The 21,098-nt window shown below is 34.2% G+C and overlaps 1 protein-coding gene across 1 annotated transcript; it reads left to right on the top strand.

The window, feature by feature from the left end:
- The first annotated feature begins 15,345 nt into the window (after positions 1-15,345).
- Positions 15,346-16,417, top strand: LOC145572568 (protein S40-7-like). The gene has a single exon (XM_081631534.1). It carries the CDS (start codon positions 15,364-15,366, stop codon positions 15,964-15,966), a length of 603 nt encoding a protein of 200 aa, XP_081487660.1. The 5' UTR covers positions 15,346-15,363; the 3' UTR covers positions 15,967-16,417.
- Positions 16,418-21,098: the final 4,681 nt, after the last annotated feature.

Genomic DNA, 21,098 nt, shown 5'->3' with positions numbered 1-21,098 from the left:
AAAAATATTTAATACGGAGTACAAAAAAGTGAAAATGTTTACAAAAAAATGATCATTTAATGTATAAAATTGAATATAATTATCATATAATTAAGTGGAAAGCTAAACGTCGCCCTCGAATATCTAACTAACGCCCGTAAAATAAACTAAAATTACAAATTTATCCTTTTCTAATAAAAAAAATTACCCCCTCAATTTACCCCCCTCTTCATACTACCCACCACTACCACCTCTTCATACTAACCACCACCACCACCACCTCCTCCTCCTCTTTTAACAACCAACTCCTTACCTCCGGTTTCACGATCTACACAGCCGCGGTAATGACGAGTAAGGACAAAGGGAAGTCGGTCGCCGGCGGAGAAAATGTTTGTTTTTTTTATTTTCTGAATTCGCGGCAAACGCCTAGATTTTTCGTACGTCCTAGGCTCAAACGCCTAATTCGTGCGAACAACCGTGTGATTGTATGAAAAATCTGGGCGTTTGAGGTGAAACGCCTAGTTTTTTAGAATACCCTAGGCTGAAACGCCTAGTTTTTTCGAATAACCTAGGATGTTTCGAAAAAACTAGGGCGTTTCAACCTAGGGTATTCGAAAAATCAAGGCGTTTCTTGAGTTTCGAATTTTTTAAAAAAAATTATCACGACGTACTGATTCCGTACGGATCGACGAGCCTTTGGCGAGCGTCTAAGGTTGTATTTCTGGTATTTCGTCGTTATCCATAAGATCTAACGAATTTGATTTTGAAACTCACGGTGGTTGGGGTGGTTGTTCGATGAGCATTAGTGGCCGTTGACCACTAGAGAGAACGGTAAAAAGTTTTGTGTATAGTAAAAGTGTGAAATTGAGGTAAAATTATTTATTTTTATATCGTTATTATAAGGATAAATACGTAATTTTATTTTATTTTACGGGCGTTAGTTAGATATTCAAGGACGATATTTAACAACCCCCATAATTAATCATATATTGGACCACGGCCTTAAAAATGAACATTTAGTAAATGAAATTATGAATGTAGGAGTTGTATTGGTGGTAATGCAAATCGGAAAGTGCTTGAGAGAGTTATCGGCTTGATGCTCGATAGCATGTGAGCTGCGTCAAGGCCGAGCAAGCGAGCGATAACTCGATGCTCATATTGCTTAGCAAGCGGGCGATAGCTCGATGCTCGTATTGCTTGCGGAAAGGCCGAGCTATAGCTATAGCTTGCTAGCGAGTGAGCAATAGCTCGGTGATCGCACAACTTGCGGCTGAACCGAGCTATAGCTCGCTGGCGAGGGAGCAATAGCTCGGCTTCTCGTTAGTACAACGTGGAAGGCAAGTTTATCTTGTTTATTTTATTCCTTTTCTTAACTACTCCTATATACACTCTCTTAAGTCCCCATATGCTAGACATGGAAAAAATTGAAACCCTAACCACATAAACACAAAACAATCCTTTGAGATCTGAGTAGTTCTTTAGTAATTTCACTCTTCAGGTTCAGGTACACGAATTACATGGAGAGTTGTTTTAACATTGGGGGGCGTGCGTCATCTGGAAACTTGTACTCGCGGTAGCATATTTTGCTTCTAATGCAGTAGATTATGTTATACGGCACAACTGTATTATTGAGATCTTCAATTATTATTTTCCTTTTCATCTTCTTTATTTTGTTATTGGAATCGATAGGTTTTTTTTTCCCAACAATGAACACGTAAAAAAGTGAACATTTATCTATAATATTATAAAAACTCAAAGGGACAATATGGTACCGCCAACATGACTAGTCGCCACATGTGTCTTATGTATCACAGCTTTCCCTCAATATTAAATGCCTCCACATTAAAAAAAAAAATTTAAAAAATGAAAACCTACACTTTGCATTATAAAAAGAATATCCAACAAGTAGAAACTAGAATTGGGTGAAAATTACAACATTACATAAAAAATAAATAAATAAATAAATAAATAAATAAAAATAAATAAATAAGACACGAGCAAATAAACGACTAAAGTAACGACTAAAGTAGAAAAAGAAATAAAATAATTAGAACCTCAAAACCCAACAATTAAAAATAACTTTTGTTTGGGTACTATAATGGGTAGGCCCCATTATAGCCTCGTAAGACCAAAGGGCCTAAAAGGTCCAAATAAGTCTTACATTACTTGGGTCCAAAAGCCCACTCATAACCTCTGTATATACCCTACTTAGGGCAAAGGTAAAGGGGGTTGGTCACTCTTACATTAAGAGGACCATGAAACACCTCTCTCTCCTAAAAACCTCTCAAAAATATCCATTGTTTGGCACTAACTTGAGCGTCGGAGGCTCCGCCCCGGGGTCCACCCCCGGGGCTCGGAGTTCATTTTGCAGGTCCGACGAAGGCCCACATCCGAGGCACATCAGCAGCCCGCTGGGGCCCGGTTAGCCATTTTTTGCCGAAACAACTTTGAATAAAAAAAATAATTAAAAATAACTAAATAAAAATAATTTACAAATCTGATAAAACCAAAACCTCAAACTAACTAAATGAAAGTTGTAACTTGTATTCTTTATTGTCAAAAGAAAATATAGTTTCACCATTTTTTAGTGTCCTTAAAATTTGCTTCCTCTATACAACCTTAGGGTCTGTTCTGATTTAATGACCTAAACTGAACTGAACTAATTGGAGCTGAACTGGACAAAACTGAATAAAGCTGAAATAAATTATTTACGAGAGAAGGATATTAGAAATTGAACTAAACTAAAATTAAGCTAAATAGAATGGACCCTTAAACAATGACACCGACACCACCCGATTCTAAACCTCACCGCTTCACTCCATGTCACCATCACACTGGCTGTTGGATATCCGAAATTTTCGGATCGGATAGGTCGGATATCCAATATCCGAAAGTTTTTTATTTGGTAATAAAATTGTTGAAATGCGTTTCTAACACTAAAAAAAATATATATTTAAAGGCAATGTAGTATATGCACTTGAAATATCTAGAAGAAAAAAATCTTTGTTTGAAAATATTGAAACAAGATTGCTATTTAGCTCCAGTTTCTCATATACTCGTAAACCCAAGAAAAAAAAATCAATAGAAAAACTTAAGTACAGTTTAACATTATGAAAACTAAATCTAAGAAAATATGAATTATAAATTTATAATAAAAGCATAAAATTTACAATTTAAACATCACCAAAATAAACAACATAAATATCAACAATTATTCCTAAAAGTTTAAAAAAAAAAAAAAAAAAAATTCTCAAATGAAAAACTTGATCTTTTTTTAGTTAGATCTAAACGATTATGTACTATATACTAAAAGAAATACTTCATAATACATATAGTAGTTAAAAAATGAAATTAAAGACGAAAAATGGGAGTCGTTGATGTGGTGAGTGAGTAGAGAAAGTGAGGCGTTGCTGGTGCCGGTGACGGTGGTGAGGACTGAGGAGGTGTCAGGAACGCCGGACGATGTGCATTGCTTTGAGAAAGAAGAGAGAGAGATGGGAAGGAAATTAAAAGTGAAAGAAAGTGGCTGAGGGAGTGAATGGTTTTGTTTATATTTTAGGGTGTGGGTGGGTACTGGGCCTATTGGGCTGTTGGGTATTAGGTATGTGTTTACGAAGTAATTAATAAAATTGTTGTATGTTTCGGATTTCGGATCGGATATCCGATATCCGACTTTTTTCGGATATTCGAAATCCGAAATTTCGATATCCGATATCCTCCGGATCGGATATCTGACAGACTAAAGTCGTATCACCTAATCAAAAGTAATTCCTAAATCCACTAACTAAAATAGATAGGGAAGTAGGGTTGAATCCACAGGGAAACAATGTTCTTTTATTTCTAATAAATTATTATAATCTAAATTATTAAGAAACCAAGATATTATTGGGGGAATGAAACTAAGGAGAATTAAAGTAGGGAGAAATCAATAAATAAAAGCCTAGGGCAAAGGTTAACCAATAAATAATATTCCAAGGTAAAACACAATAATCAATCATCAATGCATCAATTAATCAGATCATAAAGGACTTTCGCTACGTATTACAATTACAGAATTAATTTACCTGTATTAAATCGCATCTCTTGAATCTTGACCTAAACATTTATAAATTAACCTGCCTATTGAAACTAAGCCTAAACATGATGAACCAAGGCAAATAAATTACTGAAATAAAAAGGGAAGAAATTGTTACCAAAGTTAACGGAAATAATGAGTTGAATTAAACCAAGAGTTGTAGAGAGAGAAAACAAGAGAGAAGTTTAAGCTTAAGAGAGATTAAAATAATGAAAAAGAGATCCCCCTCTCAAAAGCAACTGAAACGTATTTATACAAAACATAAAAATCCTCATTAAAATCTAAGTAAACATCGCCGAAAAATAGCTCCATGACACGCGCCCGGTCAGGCGCTAGCTCACCCGGTCGGGCCCGCCTTTTCGATCCCCAATGCATCTCTCGCGCCCGGTCAGGCGCGAGAGCCTTCCGCCCCGCCTGGCTAGGCGCGCCTTCGGGCAGGCCTCATCCGAACGGGCGAAACCTTGGGCTCTTCTTTGGACTTCTGTTTGGGCTATTATCTTGGCCCAAATGCTAGTTTCCTCCTTGGGGCTTAAATCACTCGGTCAATAGCCTCAGCTTCTCATATGTCGAGCCCTTAATCACCGGTTTGATGACTCCAACCGGCCTTGGGCTACGAAAGACGGTCGTGCTCCCCCAATGCTCGTAGTTGCTCCAAATAAACCCGGGAAAAAGCTCCAAATACGCAATTTCCTATATAACCAAGACTACGAAAACACTAGAAAGCACAAATTAGTAATAAAAGTGGCTCTAAAGAGCCAAAAATACTCCTAATTATGACCAAGGGACGGGGGTAAACCACTATATAAAATAGACATATCAATATCCGATTCGAAAATGTTTTCGGATCGGTTATCCTAAATTTTCGGATCGGATGCGGATCAGATTATCGGATTTTCGGATCCTCAACATATCTTACTACTCCGTACTGTGTTAGACCTTGTAGTAATTCTATAATTGAAACCCTTGAGGTAAAATATTTTTGATGCGTAAGTCTCATGCTCTAATCTATTTTATGTTGAGTATTTGTTGCTGGTTCTAATTACTTTTGCCTGCCTATATGCTGTAAAAAAAATTGTTGAAGATCAAATTGCATATTGGTGGTTTTTCCCTCCTTTGGAAAGTAAGTCCTTTCTGGTTGCTTATTTCTGAATTTTATAACTAATGACTATTGTATTTCTCTTTCCACCCCTTGTATTTTTTCCAAATAAAATTTAATTGTTTAAACTTAATTAAAGTAATGTTTACAAAATATTATTCTCACTATAGAAAAATCCGAGACATCGCCCAGACCACAAACTAGTTTAGTAATAAAAAAAGTGAACATGTAAAAAAATGAGCATTTAGTAATAAAAAGTGAACAAGTTAAAAAAATATGAATATTTAGTATATTAAAATGAACATTTATCACACACTCATAGAATAACTGGATCATACAATGAAATGAACATTTCATAAAAATATTCTAACACAATAGGTTCAACTTCATTTAATATATATAAAATGAACATGATTTTCATATATTCATATAGGTTCAACTTCATTGTATATAATTAATAGCGAAAAATAATAATAAAATAAATCGTTAAAAATATGTTCATTTTTAGTGTTTAAATGTTCATTCTGTACTAAATGTTCAATTTTAAAGTACTACGTGTTCATTTTTTTTAACATAAATTATACTCAGATCAAGTTCAATTGTAATTATTTTAGCTCTAAAAGTTTGGATATTTACCTTAAATCTAATCTCGGTTCATCATAAAGACAATAATTATCGATCTATAACTTGATATATTAGAAATTACAAAAGCAAAATTAATAGAAATCAATAATTTTTTAACATTCACATTATCACACTATTTCAAATATTTTTTCTAAAAAATTACCTATCGCTTCATATCACGACGAAGATGATGACGATGAATATTGCTACTATGGTGATAACGAATTGAAGATTGCCCAAAGTAGGACAAAGAAGTTTAATGATTGAAGGAAAATGAGGTAAGAAAGAAAAATAACTTAGGAAAAGAAAAAACAGGGTAGAGAAAATTTCAAAATCAGATGATAACAGAGGAGAGAGAGATAGTTAAGATATAACGAAAAGAAAAAAAATGTATGTTCATTTTGAAGCATTGTATGTTCATATATATGACTGGTGCAGCTAGCTTAACTGCACCAATATGTAGCTAAGAATTTGCAGGTTGGATGCATTGAGACTTTAGAGTTGAGACTAAGATGTCAAATTTTAAATTGATCGAACAAAATCTGGCTCGTTACAAAACCCAACTAACTACTCCCTCCGTGTTTTAATAAGTGTTACAGTTTGACTAAACACGCATGCCGAGACACGACTTTAACCATTAATTTATCTAATTATATGCTAGTAAAATTATAGGAAAATTGATATTATGAAAGTATACATTATAACGAATCCAACAATGTATTATACAATAACATTTGTTTTTTATAAAGTAGTATATTAATCAAGTTAAAAACATTATGTGAATAGTGAAAAAAGTCAGACCGTAACACTTATTAAAACACGGAGGGAGTAGATAGTAATATACAACTTTATTACTTTCTCCATTCTTTTAATATTGCACCATTTCTATGTTACGACAAAAAATATCTCTATTCACACTACAAATACCCAACATACTCTTACTTTTTCACACTTATTTTTTACTTTATGTATACATCACATGGACAATTTTGTATTTTTACCTTTCTCCCTCTTCTTTTTCTCCCACTACCAAAATTATTTTGCTCAACCAATATGGTGCAACAATAATTAAAACAAATGAAGTATGTGTACTGTTTATCTAAAGGGTAAATTTGGCAATTACATCATTTGGTGAAGCATCACATTATTTTGTCAATAAGAAAAATTTAATCTACGGGCTTCATCTCTTTCTTTGTTAACTCTATCACAATTAACATCTCCTTCATCCTTCATCACTCAAATTTGAAACCATTAATGGAAACGTGGTTAGTTGCAATCAGGGTCGAACCTCACCCTGTGCAAACAGACCTATTGCACAGCGCCCCCAACTTTATGGGGCCCATGTATTTTCATTTAAAGCCCAACCATAGTTAAAAAAAATAAAAAAATAAAAAGAAAAAAAAGTCAGCCATCATCGTTATGCCCGCAAGACACAATCAATCTACTAGTATACAGTATACTACCTTCCATTTTCAATATCAAACTTTCCAAATTCAATTTCTTATTTAATTTCATTACTTTGAATATGAAATTTCCATCACTTTTTCTTTTCCATATCTCATTCAATGCTAAATTCTCATTAACCTTCTTATTTTAACCAAAAAAAATTAGTAATTATCTCACCTTCCTCTTCCAATTTTCAATGGAAGAATTAATTTTTCAGCTTTACCATTACTTCTCTTGATTTTTGTTTATTATCAAGCTCTTTTTAAATGACTTGAAGGTTTAGATAAGCATGAAGTTATATATGATACTATTAATTATTCAAATAATAGTCTGAGTACATAAGATTTCTTTGTCAAGTATATATATATCCTTGTAATATGACATTATTTTTGAAATAATATTTAAGTATTATAATTTTTTTCCGTTAAGGCCCCATTTTATAGTTTAGAACAGGGCCCCGAAATTTAATGGGACGGCCCTGGTTGCAATGCACAAAAGGAAAATAATGACAAATCTTTACCCTTTGAGTTAACCATGACCTTTATTTCTCCATTGTTCTAAAGGTTTTGGTTTTTTATCGGCGATTGAAAATGGTAGTGTAGACACGGAAATTTTATAAGTGTCATACATTAAATTAAATAAATTAATTTGAGTTAAATCATGTTAATAATCCATTTTAATTATTTTTGGCCCACCCAAATAAATAATCCGAATTATTCAAATACAATTCGGGTTATAAAATAAATCAAACGGACCAGATTAAAAGACTTCTAAGTCATAAAATGGGCCAGGCCTAAACCTACTAAGTCCACTCAAGGGGTTTCATCTCTTATAAATACACCATTCCTCCATCAGTTGAAGGGATCCAGAAATCATTATTCCAAGAGCTCATAAAACTCTAACGGAATTCTCTCTAAAGTAAGTCAACAAGCACATCAAACTCGTGCCGACTTTGTTCAGATACATTCAAACACATTTGAACGGGATTAAGCTTCATAAGCCCTCGTTCAGGTGTATTTAAACAAAACCCTTGAATAGAGGTTGTCATCATCAAACGTCACCCTGCGTTCAAACTCAAGTCGACGTCATCAAACGTCACCCTACAGGTGTCACACACGTGTCATCGTCAAGCTGCGGAACAGAATCAGAGGACTTAGTTTATTTTATTATAAACTTTTATACAGAGATTGTACCCAGAATTCATATATTAATATAAATTCATTTGTTACTTTATTTCCTGTCTTTATCTATTTAGACTCGAAATTTGTGTAAACAGGTAGTTCAAGAACTCTGTCAATAGGGGAGGAAAGCATGAGGTCCTTTAGGAACTTAACTAGGGGAAAAGCCCCAACTTTCCCCATTTAATTTAATATTGCACCACTTGTTATTTAAGAAAGTTTTACCATTTTTTTTTTTTTTTTGTTTTTGAGAAAAGGAAATTTTGCCATGTCTATTTTAGAAAATTAAATATTTTATTATTTTCCAAATGACATCTGTTATCAAAGAATTTGATGTATTTTATAAACAATAATACTTGTATTTGTCTTCCATTCTGACAATCATATACTTAATTGTATGAAGTATTTTCATATAAAAATTGAAGTATTTCTACATATCTTCCGTCTTCCATTCAATTTATCTCTATAACAAGTTTTATTTATTTATTTATTTTTACAAAATAAATGAAGATAAAGTAATAGATTAAAACAACACTATTATCTAAGATTCCTATATTCTATTTCAAAAATAAATAAATAAATAAAAATAAAATAAAAAAAAATCTTTTGCTTGAACTTTCTAATAAAATTTATTGCAATTGAAAAAAGGGCAACATACAAATAAATATATACTTCCTCTATTCTAAACACATTGCACCACTTGTCTTTTACAAAAAATTCACAAATATTGTAGTATTGCACTATACCTATATTATCTTTGTTTACATTGTAAATACATTAGTGAAAAATTTGTTATCCATAACGAACAAAAACAGTCTATCCATAAACAGGCAGCGGGCGCTACGTGTGCAACCGTTACAAATAGAAAAAGTTATTTGTAACTAATAGTGCCCAGTGCCCATTACAAATAAGTAGTTATTTGTAACTGGCACTTTTTCTGCATTTTATAAATAGTCGATATTTTTTTTTGTTAAATTTTGGCAACATTTATTTATAATTTGGATAATTTAGAACCTGTTATTATAAACATGTGCCTGTGCAACCCTGTACATACACTATTGTAATGAACGAAAATTACTAGAAATTAATAGGAAATAATATAAAAATATAATACATTACAAATAAAACTTGTATAAGTTTAATAAACATACAACCCTAATATTACATTATTCTACCTAATAGTTACGGTTTTAATAAACATTTAGATATAAAGTATTGCACCCATTGTTCTTGAACCACATTTAACCTGGCATCATCATAAGCGGCTTTTCTTGGACAAATAAAAAAAACGAATAAGTGGGGTTAGAAAATAAAACAATCACTAAAATAAATCAACAATTATCATTAGAACTAATCAACCAATACAACACACGCCCTTTGCCAAAAGTGTCAATGATGTTATCTTCAAGTGGTTAGAAGCCTCTAGCTTTGATGGCAGATTGCCTTGATTTAATGCCACAACTATCGTCCTTTTCTTTGCTTTGCCTAGATTTAGGCTTTTTATTTGACGGTGGTGAAACCTTTTTAAAAGCTGAATATTAGTCTAAATAAAATATATATAATGATGTAAGTTAATGTTTTATAGTAGGTAAATATACCTCTTCTTCAAAAAAAACCATGTCAATAGGCCATTGCACAAAGCTAAACTCGGCTTTAACCAACTTAGTCACACCATCGGGAGATGGTACTAGTATTTCGAGGAGGGCATAGTCAAGGTAAGGTTTGTCCACACTAACCCTATAATGATCGAATTTCATCTTCAGGTTGTGAGTAACTTCACCCGTATAAGGATATATCGTTCCATCTGCCACAATCACTAAATTTTGATTGTACTCATCTTTCAATGCAAGGCGACATTTAGTTGGTACCTACATTTTACAATAAAAAATATCAATATTATACACGTTAACCATGTTAAGTCACATCTTAAGTTAAGGAAAAACAATTCAGAAGACATATACCTCTATTACACGAGCAATTTGTGTTGCCTTCGTGGTCGTCAGTTGGATTCCTTCAAATTCCTCTACGTTACCGGTCATCTGTGGCAGCAATTTGGCAAGATAAGCTTTCACCTCCATTGCCACACGTTGTTCCAACATCTCTTCCAGCTTCTCTTCAACCTTTTTTTCTAGCCTCGCCTCAAATTCTTGAGTTAAGGTAGCTTTCATCGATTCTAACTCCTTAAATGAGCATCGATCTTGGCTTAACGATTTACCCTTTCTGTATTCCTTCCCTAATGCTTGTGTGTGACTAACTCCAATCCCAGACCTTCCTAGTCCTTTCACATGCCCGATTTGATCCTTTTTTCCTAAGGCCTTGTTAAGGGCATCTTTACCACAATCTTCACTTGAACCGTTTCCTTCGGCATTCTTTTGCAAGTTCTTCAACTATTCCCAAAGAAAATAATATATAATTAGAATACATATATAGATATTTATATGAAAATAGCATATGATTGGTTACTCTAAACAACACTTACAATAGCATTGACTATTTGCAAGGTTTTCACATCCTTCGGGTCTATAGCCCACAATCCATCTGCAAGACAATCCACATGATCACTTAACCCGTCCATCATCTCATCTTTCTTGTTTTCCTCAATGTCATCTTTATCACCCACTTCATTATTATCAAAACCATTCGGCTCTCTCTCCTCGACTTCATTGTCATTAATAGAAGATTAATTGTCAGTACCAAATGTTGTAGTCTAGCATAAACCCATGGATAATCAAATGCTCCTCTATTTTCTTAATATCTTCCCACCTCTTCACATTCATACAATCACGACAAGGGCAGAAAATAGGTCTTGCTTTGGTTAGTCTTTGTTCAACGAGAGTACTCCGTTGGTGTTGCACTGCTATTCTGCTGAACACTTTGACCCCATTCAAATATCTGGTGTGATTCAAGAACCATACATCCAACGACGATCCATTTCTAACAATGTAACATTACAACCCAAGAAACATATTATATTCAACAACTTAACTGGTAAATATTTTTTTATTATTTTTTTATATTCATTTTAGAATTTTATTAACTCCTAATTAAAGCTTAAGTATAGTTAATTAACAATTAAAAAAAAACACCCTTCCTTCACCACCAACCACTCTCTCTTTCCCCACCAACAGCTCCTCTCCCTCATCCCCAGTGGTACCAGCCAGCTAGCCCAATCCTACCTAATGTCGCCGTCACCGTCACCGTCGCCCTCCCTCTCCCTCGAACCACCATCACTGCAACCCAATTCTCCTCCCCCCAAACCACCAATGAAACTCCCCTCCCTCCACACAAAAAACCCACGAAACTCCCTCTTCCACCTCGATCCGCTGCCTTATTACTCGCCGGAGCTCCATCCCACCACCAATTTCAGTTTTTCTTACCTCCACTTTCTTCAAAGAGATGTTTTCACCCCATTAATTTCGGCAACTTTGCAAGTTTTTTCATCGAAAATTAGGGTTTTATCATCCTCATTTGATTAAATCTTTAAAAACCCACAATAATTTATGCTCGTTTGATTAAAACCTTAAAAACTAGTTAATTTGATGCATATTCGCCTCATAATCTTGCCCAGGATATCTATTTGATCATGTGTTTGCCTCGATTCAACTTTGCTCAATTCCAACCAATTTTCTCTCTCCTCCATGGAATATGCAAGTCTGCAACAATGGCGGTCATACTCATATTCAACTTTCTTCTCTTTCTATAACTAGCAAACCCCCCCCATTTTCAATTATCCCTTTTTGAAAACACATGTTGGTGTCGTAGGCACAAGGGAGGGGGCTAGATCGTCGGCAGGTGGTCGCCGGAGGGTCGAATTTCGGGGAAAGGGGATGTTGGCAAGGAGGGGAAGGGGTGGTTGGTAGCTAGGGGAAGGTTTTTTTTTTATTATATTAATAATAAATATTAAAACATTAAATAAAATGTAAAAGAAATAAATTAAATTGTCAAACCAATGGAAAAATGACATGTGTCTCATTTACCTACTAATCAAGTTACCAACAGGTTATAACCTGTTTATAGTAGATACTCCCTAAAGTTTGCATTATTCATAAATAATCAAAAGAATGACTTGTTTTTGACGGATCGTTCAAAGTTTGTATTATTTTTGACAATTTTTCCTTCATAAAATGTTGTACCAAACTAGCAATACATGAGATGTGGCATTCAATCTGGCAATTACCTTGTCAACCAGCTAACAAGTTCTTCCTCTGGCAAGTTGCTTGGGAGAGGCTTCCCATAGCTTTGTGTTGAATTCCAAACATATCCCAATCTCTCCTAACTGTCCGTTCTGCCCTTCCCAACCTGAGACTATTATCCATGTCTTAAAAGACTGCCCCAGAGCTAAGGAAGCCTGGAATTGCTTCTCACCACCTCCAGCTTATTTCTCACATTCTTCACTTTTCTCCTGGCTGTCCTCAAATATCTATTCCAGTGATGTGTGCCAAGTGTGTAATCAACCATGGAAACTTATCTTTGCCATCTGCACTTGGAAAATCTGGCATAGAAGGAGCAAGTGGGTTTTCCAACAAAAATCAATCTCAATCCTTTCCTGGGTAAATTCTCTGAAATGTCTAGCTGCTGAACTCTCTTTTCTTGCCCCCCCTTCTTCTCAACCTTACTTGCATACTCTTCCCCCCTCCCCTCAGCTTGGGATCTAGTTATGTCATTCAAGTGGATGCCTCTTTCTCTGAATCTTCCACCTCTTCTGGGATTGCTTGTTTATGCAAAAGTGCATTGGGGGAATGGATCGAAGGAATTGCAAGCCATACTCCAACTCCGAATGCTTTACAGGCTGAAAATTTAGCTATTCTAGCTGGCCTTTACCTTGTGAAAGCAAAAAACTGGACTAATACCACTATCATGTCTGACTGTCAAAGGACAGTGTTAGGGATAAACAATTCTAATACTGCTACTGATGAAGCTACATTCCTATATATGGTATGCAGGGACCTCCTTCACACAATTCAAGCAACTCAAGGTTGGTGAATGTTCCAAGACAAAGACTGAACCAAGTGGACAATCTGGCCAGGAGAGCAAGGCGGACTCTAACTCTATCTAGCTACAATCAGCCCCTTAACTCAGCTTGGCTAGAGAAATTCCATTCTATGATGTACTCCCCTGAATCTGATTGTACTGAAGACTTTGATAGGAACCTCTGTGTTAATTTTGGGCCTTTATGGCACCCTACCTAATGGTGGCATGTCACCTGTGACCAAACTTGATAATGTTTTGCACTATTATGAGTGTAAATTCTTAATCTAATCCAGTTCCTTTTCCACCAAAAAAAAAACTAGCTATACATCAAAGTGAAACAGAATAAAATTAAAAAGGAGGCACGAATATTAGAATATTAAACGTTTAATGCATCAACAACCTTAACGTTGGTATAAAATTTAAGTTAATCTATTTCATTAAAAAAATGGTATATTATTGTTGTATTGGCATCATAATTCGTCATAAAAACAATGTATTGCACAAGACTTAGGCTAGTAATTAAAAAAAAAACGTGCACGAGAAGGACGAAATAAAAAATAGTGACACTTGACATTGATCTAATATTGATCATAGCATAAATTATCATTATAAATACCGCATTACGCTCATGTCAAAATTTAAAATTTCTACCGGCCGCATTAAAAGTTGAAAAACAAATCACCAACTTCTATCACATCTATTTTTTCAATGAAATAATGAGTAATTGTCAAATTAATAGCTAAACAATCACTGATTTTATACCATCACCTAAAATTGTATGCAAACATAATGTAAACAACTCTCTAGGGCATAGGGAGTATATTGTATAACATTTGTAGATGTCAACTACTCCCTCAATCCCTCTTTATTGGTCTAAGTTGGCCAATTTTTTTTTTTTTTTTTTTTTTTTTAACATTGCTTGGGGTCTGATACGACAAATAATGTAGAATTTGTTATATACACCCAAGTGTACCGTACACCCAACTAAGTTAAGGTTAGTTTTTGTGTTTCATTTAATGATCAAATGAAAAACAATCATCAAAATGAGAATAAATACACATGGGTGTACGGTACACCCGGGTGTATATAACAACTTCTCCAAAAATGAGATACAGAGAATTACGAGTAGCTTAATTGGTTTAATTATGATACTAAAGATTTGAGATAAAATATAATCTATATTATTTATCCTTTATGATTCTATATATACCATTTTTTTTTTCTATATATACCAAATATGTATATGTACATATAACTTCTTTTTTTCCTTAATAACAATACCATATGTAAAAATAAATGTACTTTTCATATAAAAAATGTACATCAAAATTAACATTTTTTTTTCATTTAGAATCAAAGGATGATGCAAATGTTACAATAGTTGTAATATAGGTAGTGAATGATGGTGATTTATGGACGTGCACGTCATCAACTATTGTTTCGTGTTGTTAACGAAAATGAAATAAGAGGTATTACGTCATACATGCTCATTGTTATTAATTCGGAAATAGAGTTGGGGTTGGTATCCGAATAAAAGTCTACAAGCTACTTAGATAATCAAGGATCAAGATCGTCCTTTAGTTTTCACAATCATTTTAGACCGAAAAAATAATAGACCTAACTTTATAACATTCAAAATAATAATAAATAATTTTTAAAAATTAAAGTGCTGTAAACCTGTAATGTATAATTAATTATGACAACATTTGATTCAAACCATGATGAAAAAATGTGATTATAATAACTCCATAGGAAGACCATAGTATATAATTTTCAAAGTGTTAAACCATGATCCACTTCAGGATATTCCTTTCTTGTACTATACCAAACACGGGCCTATATTTCAAAATAGATGACGATTTCCTTTTCCTTCTCACGTACACTGCGTCTTTCCGCCACGTCTTTCTCCCTCACCATTTTCTATATAACTCCTTCCTCTCTCTCACTTTCCCTTCTCACTTCTCCTCCTCTTTCTCTCTCCTCTCTCCTCAAATATGGAAATCAATGGCGTCTCCTACTACCGTCACCGGAAAACACCTTCCTCCGACCACTTCCTCGGCGTCTTCTCCGGCACCTCCGACTCCTCCGCCGACATCTCCGGCGATGAGCTCACCGAAGCCGACCTTTTCTGGACCGGCGACTCCTCGGTTTCAACTCACTCCTCTTCATCTCCCGACTCTCGCCGTCGTACCCTAGGGTTCCGCCGTGAATCCGGAATCCTCGCCGCTCTCCCCGACGACTGCGATAATCGGAAGATTCCGATGATTCCGAGTCAGTTTCGGTCGATTCCGAAGGCGCCGAACCGAGTCTTCGGCGGGGAGATGACTCAGTCGGCGCCGTATAGGAAGTTTCAGCACTCTGCTCCGGTGAATGTGCCGGCGATGATGAGAAAACCGAAGAGGTTCGGTCAATTGGACGGGTTTTCGGAGGAGAGAGAAAATGAAGAAGATGAGGAGATGCTTCCGCCGCATGAGATCGTTGCGATGAAGCTGAAATCGACGTCGTCGGTGCTCGAAGGCGTAGGAAGGACGCTTAAAGGTAGAGATCTGAGGCAGGTTCGCAATGCCGTGTGGCGCCAAACTGGTTTTCTCGACTAATTTCTGAAGAAAATGTTGGCAAAAATTTTCACGTTTTTAATTTTTTTTTTTTTTTTTTTTTTTGAGGGGGGTTGGGGTAGGTGAATGTGAATGGAAGTTGTTTGTTTTTGGTTACTTCTTTCATTATCACTGTAAAATTAAAAAGAGAAAAAAAAAAGGTGGAAAAAAGGGGGTAAATATAGGTAGATACTAGGAATTCTGGTGGAAGTTGGCGTATGAATTGGTAACTTGCCAAGGTTGGAATTTTTTTTGGTTGTTTTTTGATAAAGAAAAAAGGCAAGGGTATTTTAGTCTTTTCAGTTGTGTAACAGTACTCTTATTAGTTTATAAGATCAAGGTTTTGCGTGTTACACTATGCACGTCTCGTGTGCTTGTATGGATGTCTATTATATATTCGGATATATCTATATAAGTCTATAAGAGTATGGATGTTTATTATATATTCGGATATATTTATATAAGTCTATAAGATCAGGGATTTGTGTGTTACACTTTGCACGTCTCATGTGTTTGTATGGATGTTAATTATATATCCGGATGTATCTGTATAAGGCTATAAGATCAAGGTTTTGCGTGTTACACTATGCACATCTCATGTGCTTGTATGGATGTTTATTATATATCCGGATGTATCTAAATAAAGGTATAAGATTGTATGGATGTTATGTATCTAAATAAAGGTATAAGATTGTATGGATGTTTATTATACATCCCGGATGTATATGAGATCAAGGTTTTGCGTGTTACAATATGTGCGTCTCACGTGCTCGCATGGAATGTATACACCTGGGTGTATAAATAGATGCAATTGACTCGGGTGTAATACTAAGAATATTTGAATTTTATTTTGTGGACTAGAGTATGGGTATGAGGGTATCAATAAAATGAAAAATGTGGTGTTGGTGGTTGATTCACCGAATATAAGTTGTGTTGCAAAAGTGAACAACAATCTAGGATACAAATGGAAATGTTGATTTGCATGGTGTAAACTTTGCAAGATCCTTTTTTGTGTGAAATTTTGAGAATAGTTACTTGGTAGTGGACAAAATATCATTGAATTTGGTGGGGATCATGGGTTTTGGAAGTATGTGACTTCAAACTTTCTCAATTCACTTTCTTTCTTCACATACAAATTGTTGTGTACTCATACTCACATACACATATTCAAAATTCAATCTCTTGATTTCGAATTAATACTTGTACTTCCTTCAATCCCTTTTGTATGTACATCAAAAAAAAATTTACTACACAGTAAGATTATTCCCTTCAACCCTTTTGTATGTACGTTGAAATTTTGATATGACAATTTGATGGATTCTCATGAATTTTTATAAAAATATAATAATCCATACATATATATCTACATAATACCGAACAAACTAAAAGCGACAACTCAAAAAGAAAGTTGGAAAACTTAAAGGGACGAAAGGAATACCATGTACTATAACACTAAAGCCAATAGAGGGATTAAGGTTTACTAAATTCTACCATGCATTGAAGCAATTTAGAAATCTTTGCATTGATGAAATTAATAATGGTAAATGACATTGTTTACCAGCTTTCCTCAATAGAAAGGCACTAACTGTAACGGTTGATGAAGATGTGGACTTTGGCATTGAGCATTCAAAGCTCTTGGCAGTCTGTTGCCATGAGATTTCTCAATGAATGTCAATTTCAAAGTTCAAATACAATTGCAATATCAATTGTAACTAATATGAGTGAAATTTAATATAGTCACACATTTGTTGTTTGAATCTATTTTGGAGTGATTATATCATTTTTTCTATATATGGTAACGATTTGTAATTGAATTTTACAAAATATTTTTGTTTTTTTGAGACAGAATTTTACAAAATATTTAGCTTAAATGTTTGATAGAATAATTTTAGGCATATTATTATTATAGAGTCATATAGTAAAATTGTTTAATAATAAGCTCAGTCAAATTCATTCAAAGTTCCTTCTTTTTTTTTTTTATTTATTTATTTTATTCTTTTGACATCATGTAAAAGTTTAAATGATATCATGCATAAGAATAAATAACATGTAATTGACATTAACTACTAACAATTCTAACACTATAATTTACTAATTACTAATATCTTTTTGGTTCATATAACCACTACTTGTTCACTATAAAGGTTGTTAAATTTGAGGTCAGCTAATTATTAATAATAGCAATATTTCTCATTTTCTCCCCTAGTACATCAATTGTTTTAATAATACCCTAGAATCTCTTATCTTCTCTAGTACCTTAATTGTTTTAATTTTTAATAATACCTAGAATAATCTATTGTACCATTTTGACTTTATCTTTATCCTTGTATTTTTAAAAGAGCCTATTTAGGGACTTAAGGTGGTTGGAAGGATAAACTTGTAACTAAAATGGCTTAAAGTCAAATCCATGGCCTCATGTATTTTTAGGTCTCAAGCAATGCAATTTTTGCTTAACACGCAGAGTATAATTTTCTACTCCATATTAGTATTATGTTATCGACTTATTTTTAGAACCTATAATAAATTAATAATTAAGAGTTATATTATTTGTAGGGAGTATTATTATATTTTCAATGACATGGCTTTTTTTATGTATTTAATTTGTTTATTGCAATTGATAAGGGTGATTAGGACTTGAAAACGTGAACGTTTAATAGAGATTGTGATAGCTACAATTACATTGTTATAAATTAGAGAATTAAATCAAGATTGGATAAAAGATTTCTACAAGCACACTAATAATTATTACCATTAATTCATTAAATTAGATTTTTCACAGGAGTATAAAACAAAGCAGTCAAGACAGAAAGATCAAGGAAGTTGCTTCCAATTTTCCAAGTAATGTACTAATTGTCAAATTTAAAAATTCAACGTATATGCTTTCATGATCCAGGTCTCCAAGATAACTTTTCTTTTTTAATGCTCCAAGTACTGATCTAGAATTCAAAGTGTTTTTTTTTTTTTTTTTTTTTTTTTTTTTTTTTTTGGGTTTTGCTACACAGTACCCTTAAGGTATTCACTTTTCTAAGTTGTGCCTACCCATTTTAAAAATTCCACACTGTAACCCCAAGGTACCTTTAGTGTGTACGATGTAACCCCCCACTAATCCTAAAATTAACACCGTTAACTTTGTTAAAAAATCTGTTTAAAAAATAAAAACAAACCCCTCCCTCTTGCAAAACCACCCACGCACCACCAACCCTTTCCTCCTCCAAACCCAACCACCCAGCGAACCACCCACCGGACTTCACCCCAGCCACCAGACTTCACCCAAGCCACCACACCCACCCTATGAACCGCACCCACCCTGCGAACCGCACCCAGCACAACACAATGCCGAAACAACAACAGCAATTCTCCACCGATTCGACCACCAAAAATCTGATGCTTGAACCTTAAAGGCCGAAAACCTCCAATCCTTTACCCTTTCACCCTCAAAATAGTCGGAATCGACCATTGAAACCCCAAATGGTCGATTTGGCCGTTTAAAGGGTGCGGGAAAGGGGGGTGGTTTTGCGAGGTGGTGGTTAGGGCTGAGGTGTTTTGGATTGGGCTAGGGTGGTGCGTCAGCTGCGGAGTTTGGGGTCAGGCTAAGGTGGTGCATCGACACGGGTAGGTGGGGATGGGAGTGCTGGTAGTTGCTGCCGGCAGTGGCAGTGGTGGTGGGGCTGGTTCAGGGTTAGAGGTTGGGTTAAATTTTTTTCATGGTTGTTGGTGTGTGGCGGTTGCCGGGTGTGGCGGTAGCTAGGTGCGTTAGTTAGGGTGGTTAGGGCTGGGTGCATTAGTTAGGGTGGTTAGGGATGTGAGGGCTGGGTTTTGGTGGTGAGGCAATATAAAACTAACGACAATAGCTAACGGCAACTTAACGACAGGGTTACATCGTACACACTAAAGGTAGCTTGGGGTTACATCGTGGAATTTTGAAATGGATGGGCACAACTTAGAAAAGTGAATACCTTAGGGCTACTACGTAGAAAAATCTTTTTTTTTTTTTTTTTTAAGAAATAGAATTCAAAATTAATAAGTTTAATTTCAATCTTCAATAAATACAACCCATAATTTATAAATATTATTTCATGGCTTATATTGTCAAAACTAGTCCTTACAAAAAGTGACATGACTATCTAATGATTTTATAGGTTAGTTGTTTGTTACTCGTTCATTGTTATAACTAACTATCGTATTATACAACAACAAAATCAAAACTAACCTTTGTACTTTTGTAGTCATGGTTATGACACAAATCTAATATCATATAACTAATATATAAAGCTAAACTTTTAGCCAGGTCACAAGATTGCGACATTTGGCATTCCAATTTTTCGCCAAGTGTCGTGCCACGTTGGATAGATTTAAATAGACTTCCTAAGTTAAAAAAGTTAGTTTAAAATTTTATTATCGATAAAATACCAATATTTCAGATGTACAAATAAAATTATAATTTTATTCAAAAAAATTATTAGATTATAATCTTAAAAAATTATCATATAAATTTATTTTTTATAACATAATATATTTTGGAGTGAAGGAAGTAGTTCAAAGCGTAAAACATCCATTTATAATATATACTAATCGGTTAAAATTATATACTTCACAATCTAATAGAATTGAGGCCTGTCAATTAGGGTTGGGTCATGAATCATCTCGGATTGGATCACTTCAGGTTACAAGTCAAGAAATATTCAACCCTTGCCCAAAGTTTTGGGTTTAGGTCAATCCAACGTGCGAACATTTATTTTATTTAGTTATTTTTTGCTATTTTTTTTTTATTTTTTAATGTATTAAATCGAACATTTTCACCAACATTATTATTAGTCATTACATGCCTACTAGATAACAAATCGTCAAAAAAGCACATCAATTCCTAACTAATTTTTTATCAATGATATATTTTAAAATTTGACATATAGATTATAAATTTATCTTAAAATTCAATAAATAACCTGTGCAGCGCACGGGGCACAAAACTAATATATATATATAAAGGGGAGTTTTTTCCCGAATTTTTAGAGAGCCACGTAGGATTTAATTTTTTCAGCGCGCCATGTAGGACAATAAATTTTAGTGGTAGCCAATTAAATACGAGATTATTAATTTCTTTTAGAATTAAATAATTTAAATGACATGTAAGCAAA

The sequence above is a fragment of the Chenopodium album genome, chromosome 12 (genome assembly GCF_948465745.1).
Source record: "Chenopodium album chromosome 12, dcCheAlbu1.1, whole genome shotgun sequence".
NCBI lineage: Eukaryota > Viridiplantae > Streptophyta > Magnoliopsida > Caryophyllales > Amaranthaceae > Chenopodium > Chenopodium album.
This window is presented reverse-complemented; position numbering and strand designations above follow the sequence as displayed.

What these genes read in the sequence shown, in the direction of transcription:
- LOC145572568 (XM_081631534.1), top strand. Translation starts at nt 15,364, where the DNA reads ATGGAAATCAATGGCGTCTCCTACTACCGTCACCGGAAAACACCTTCC.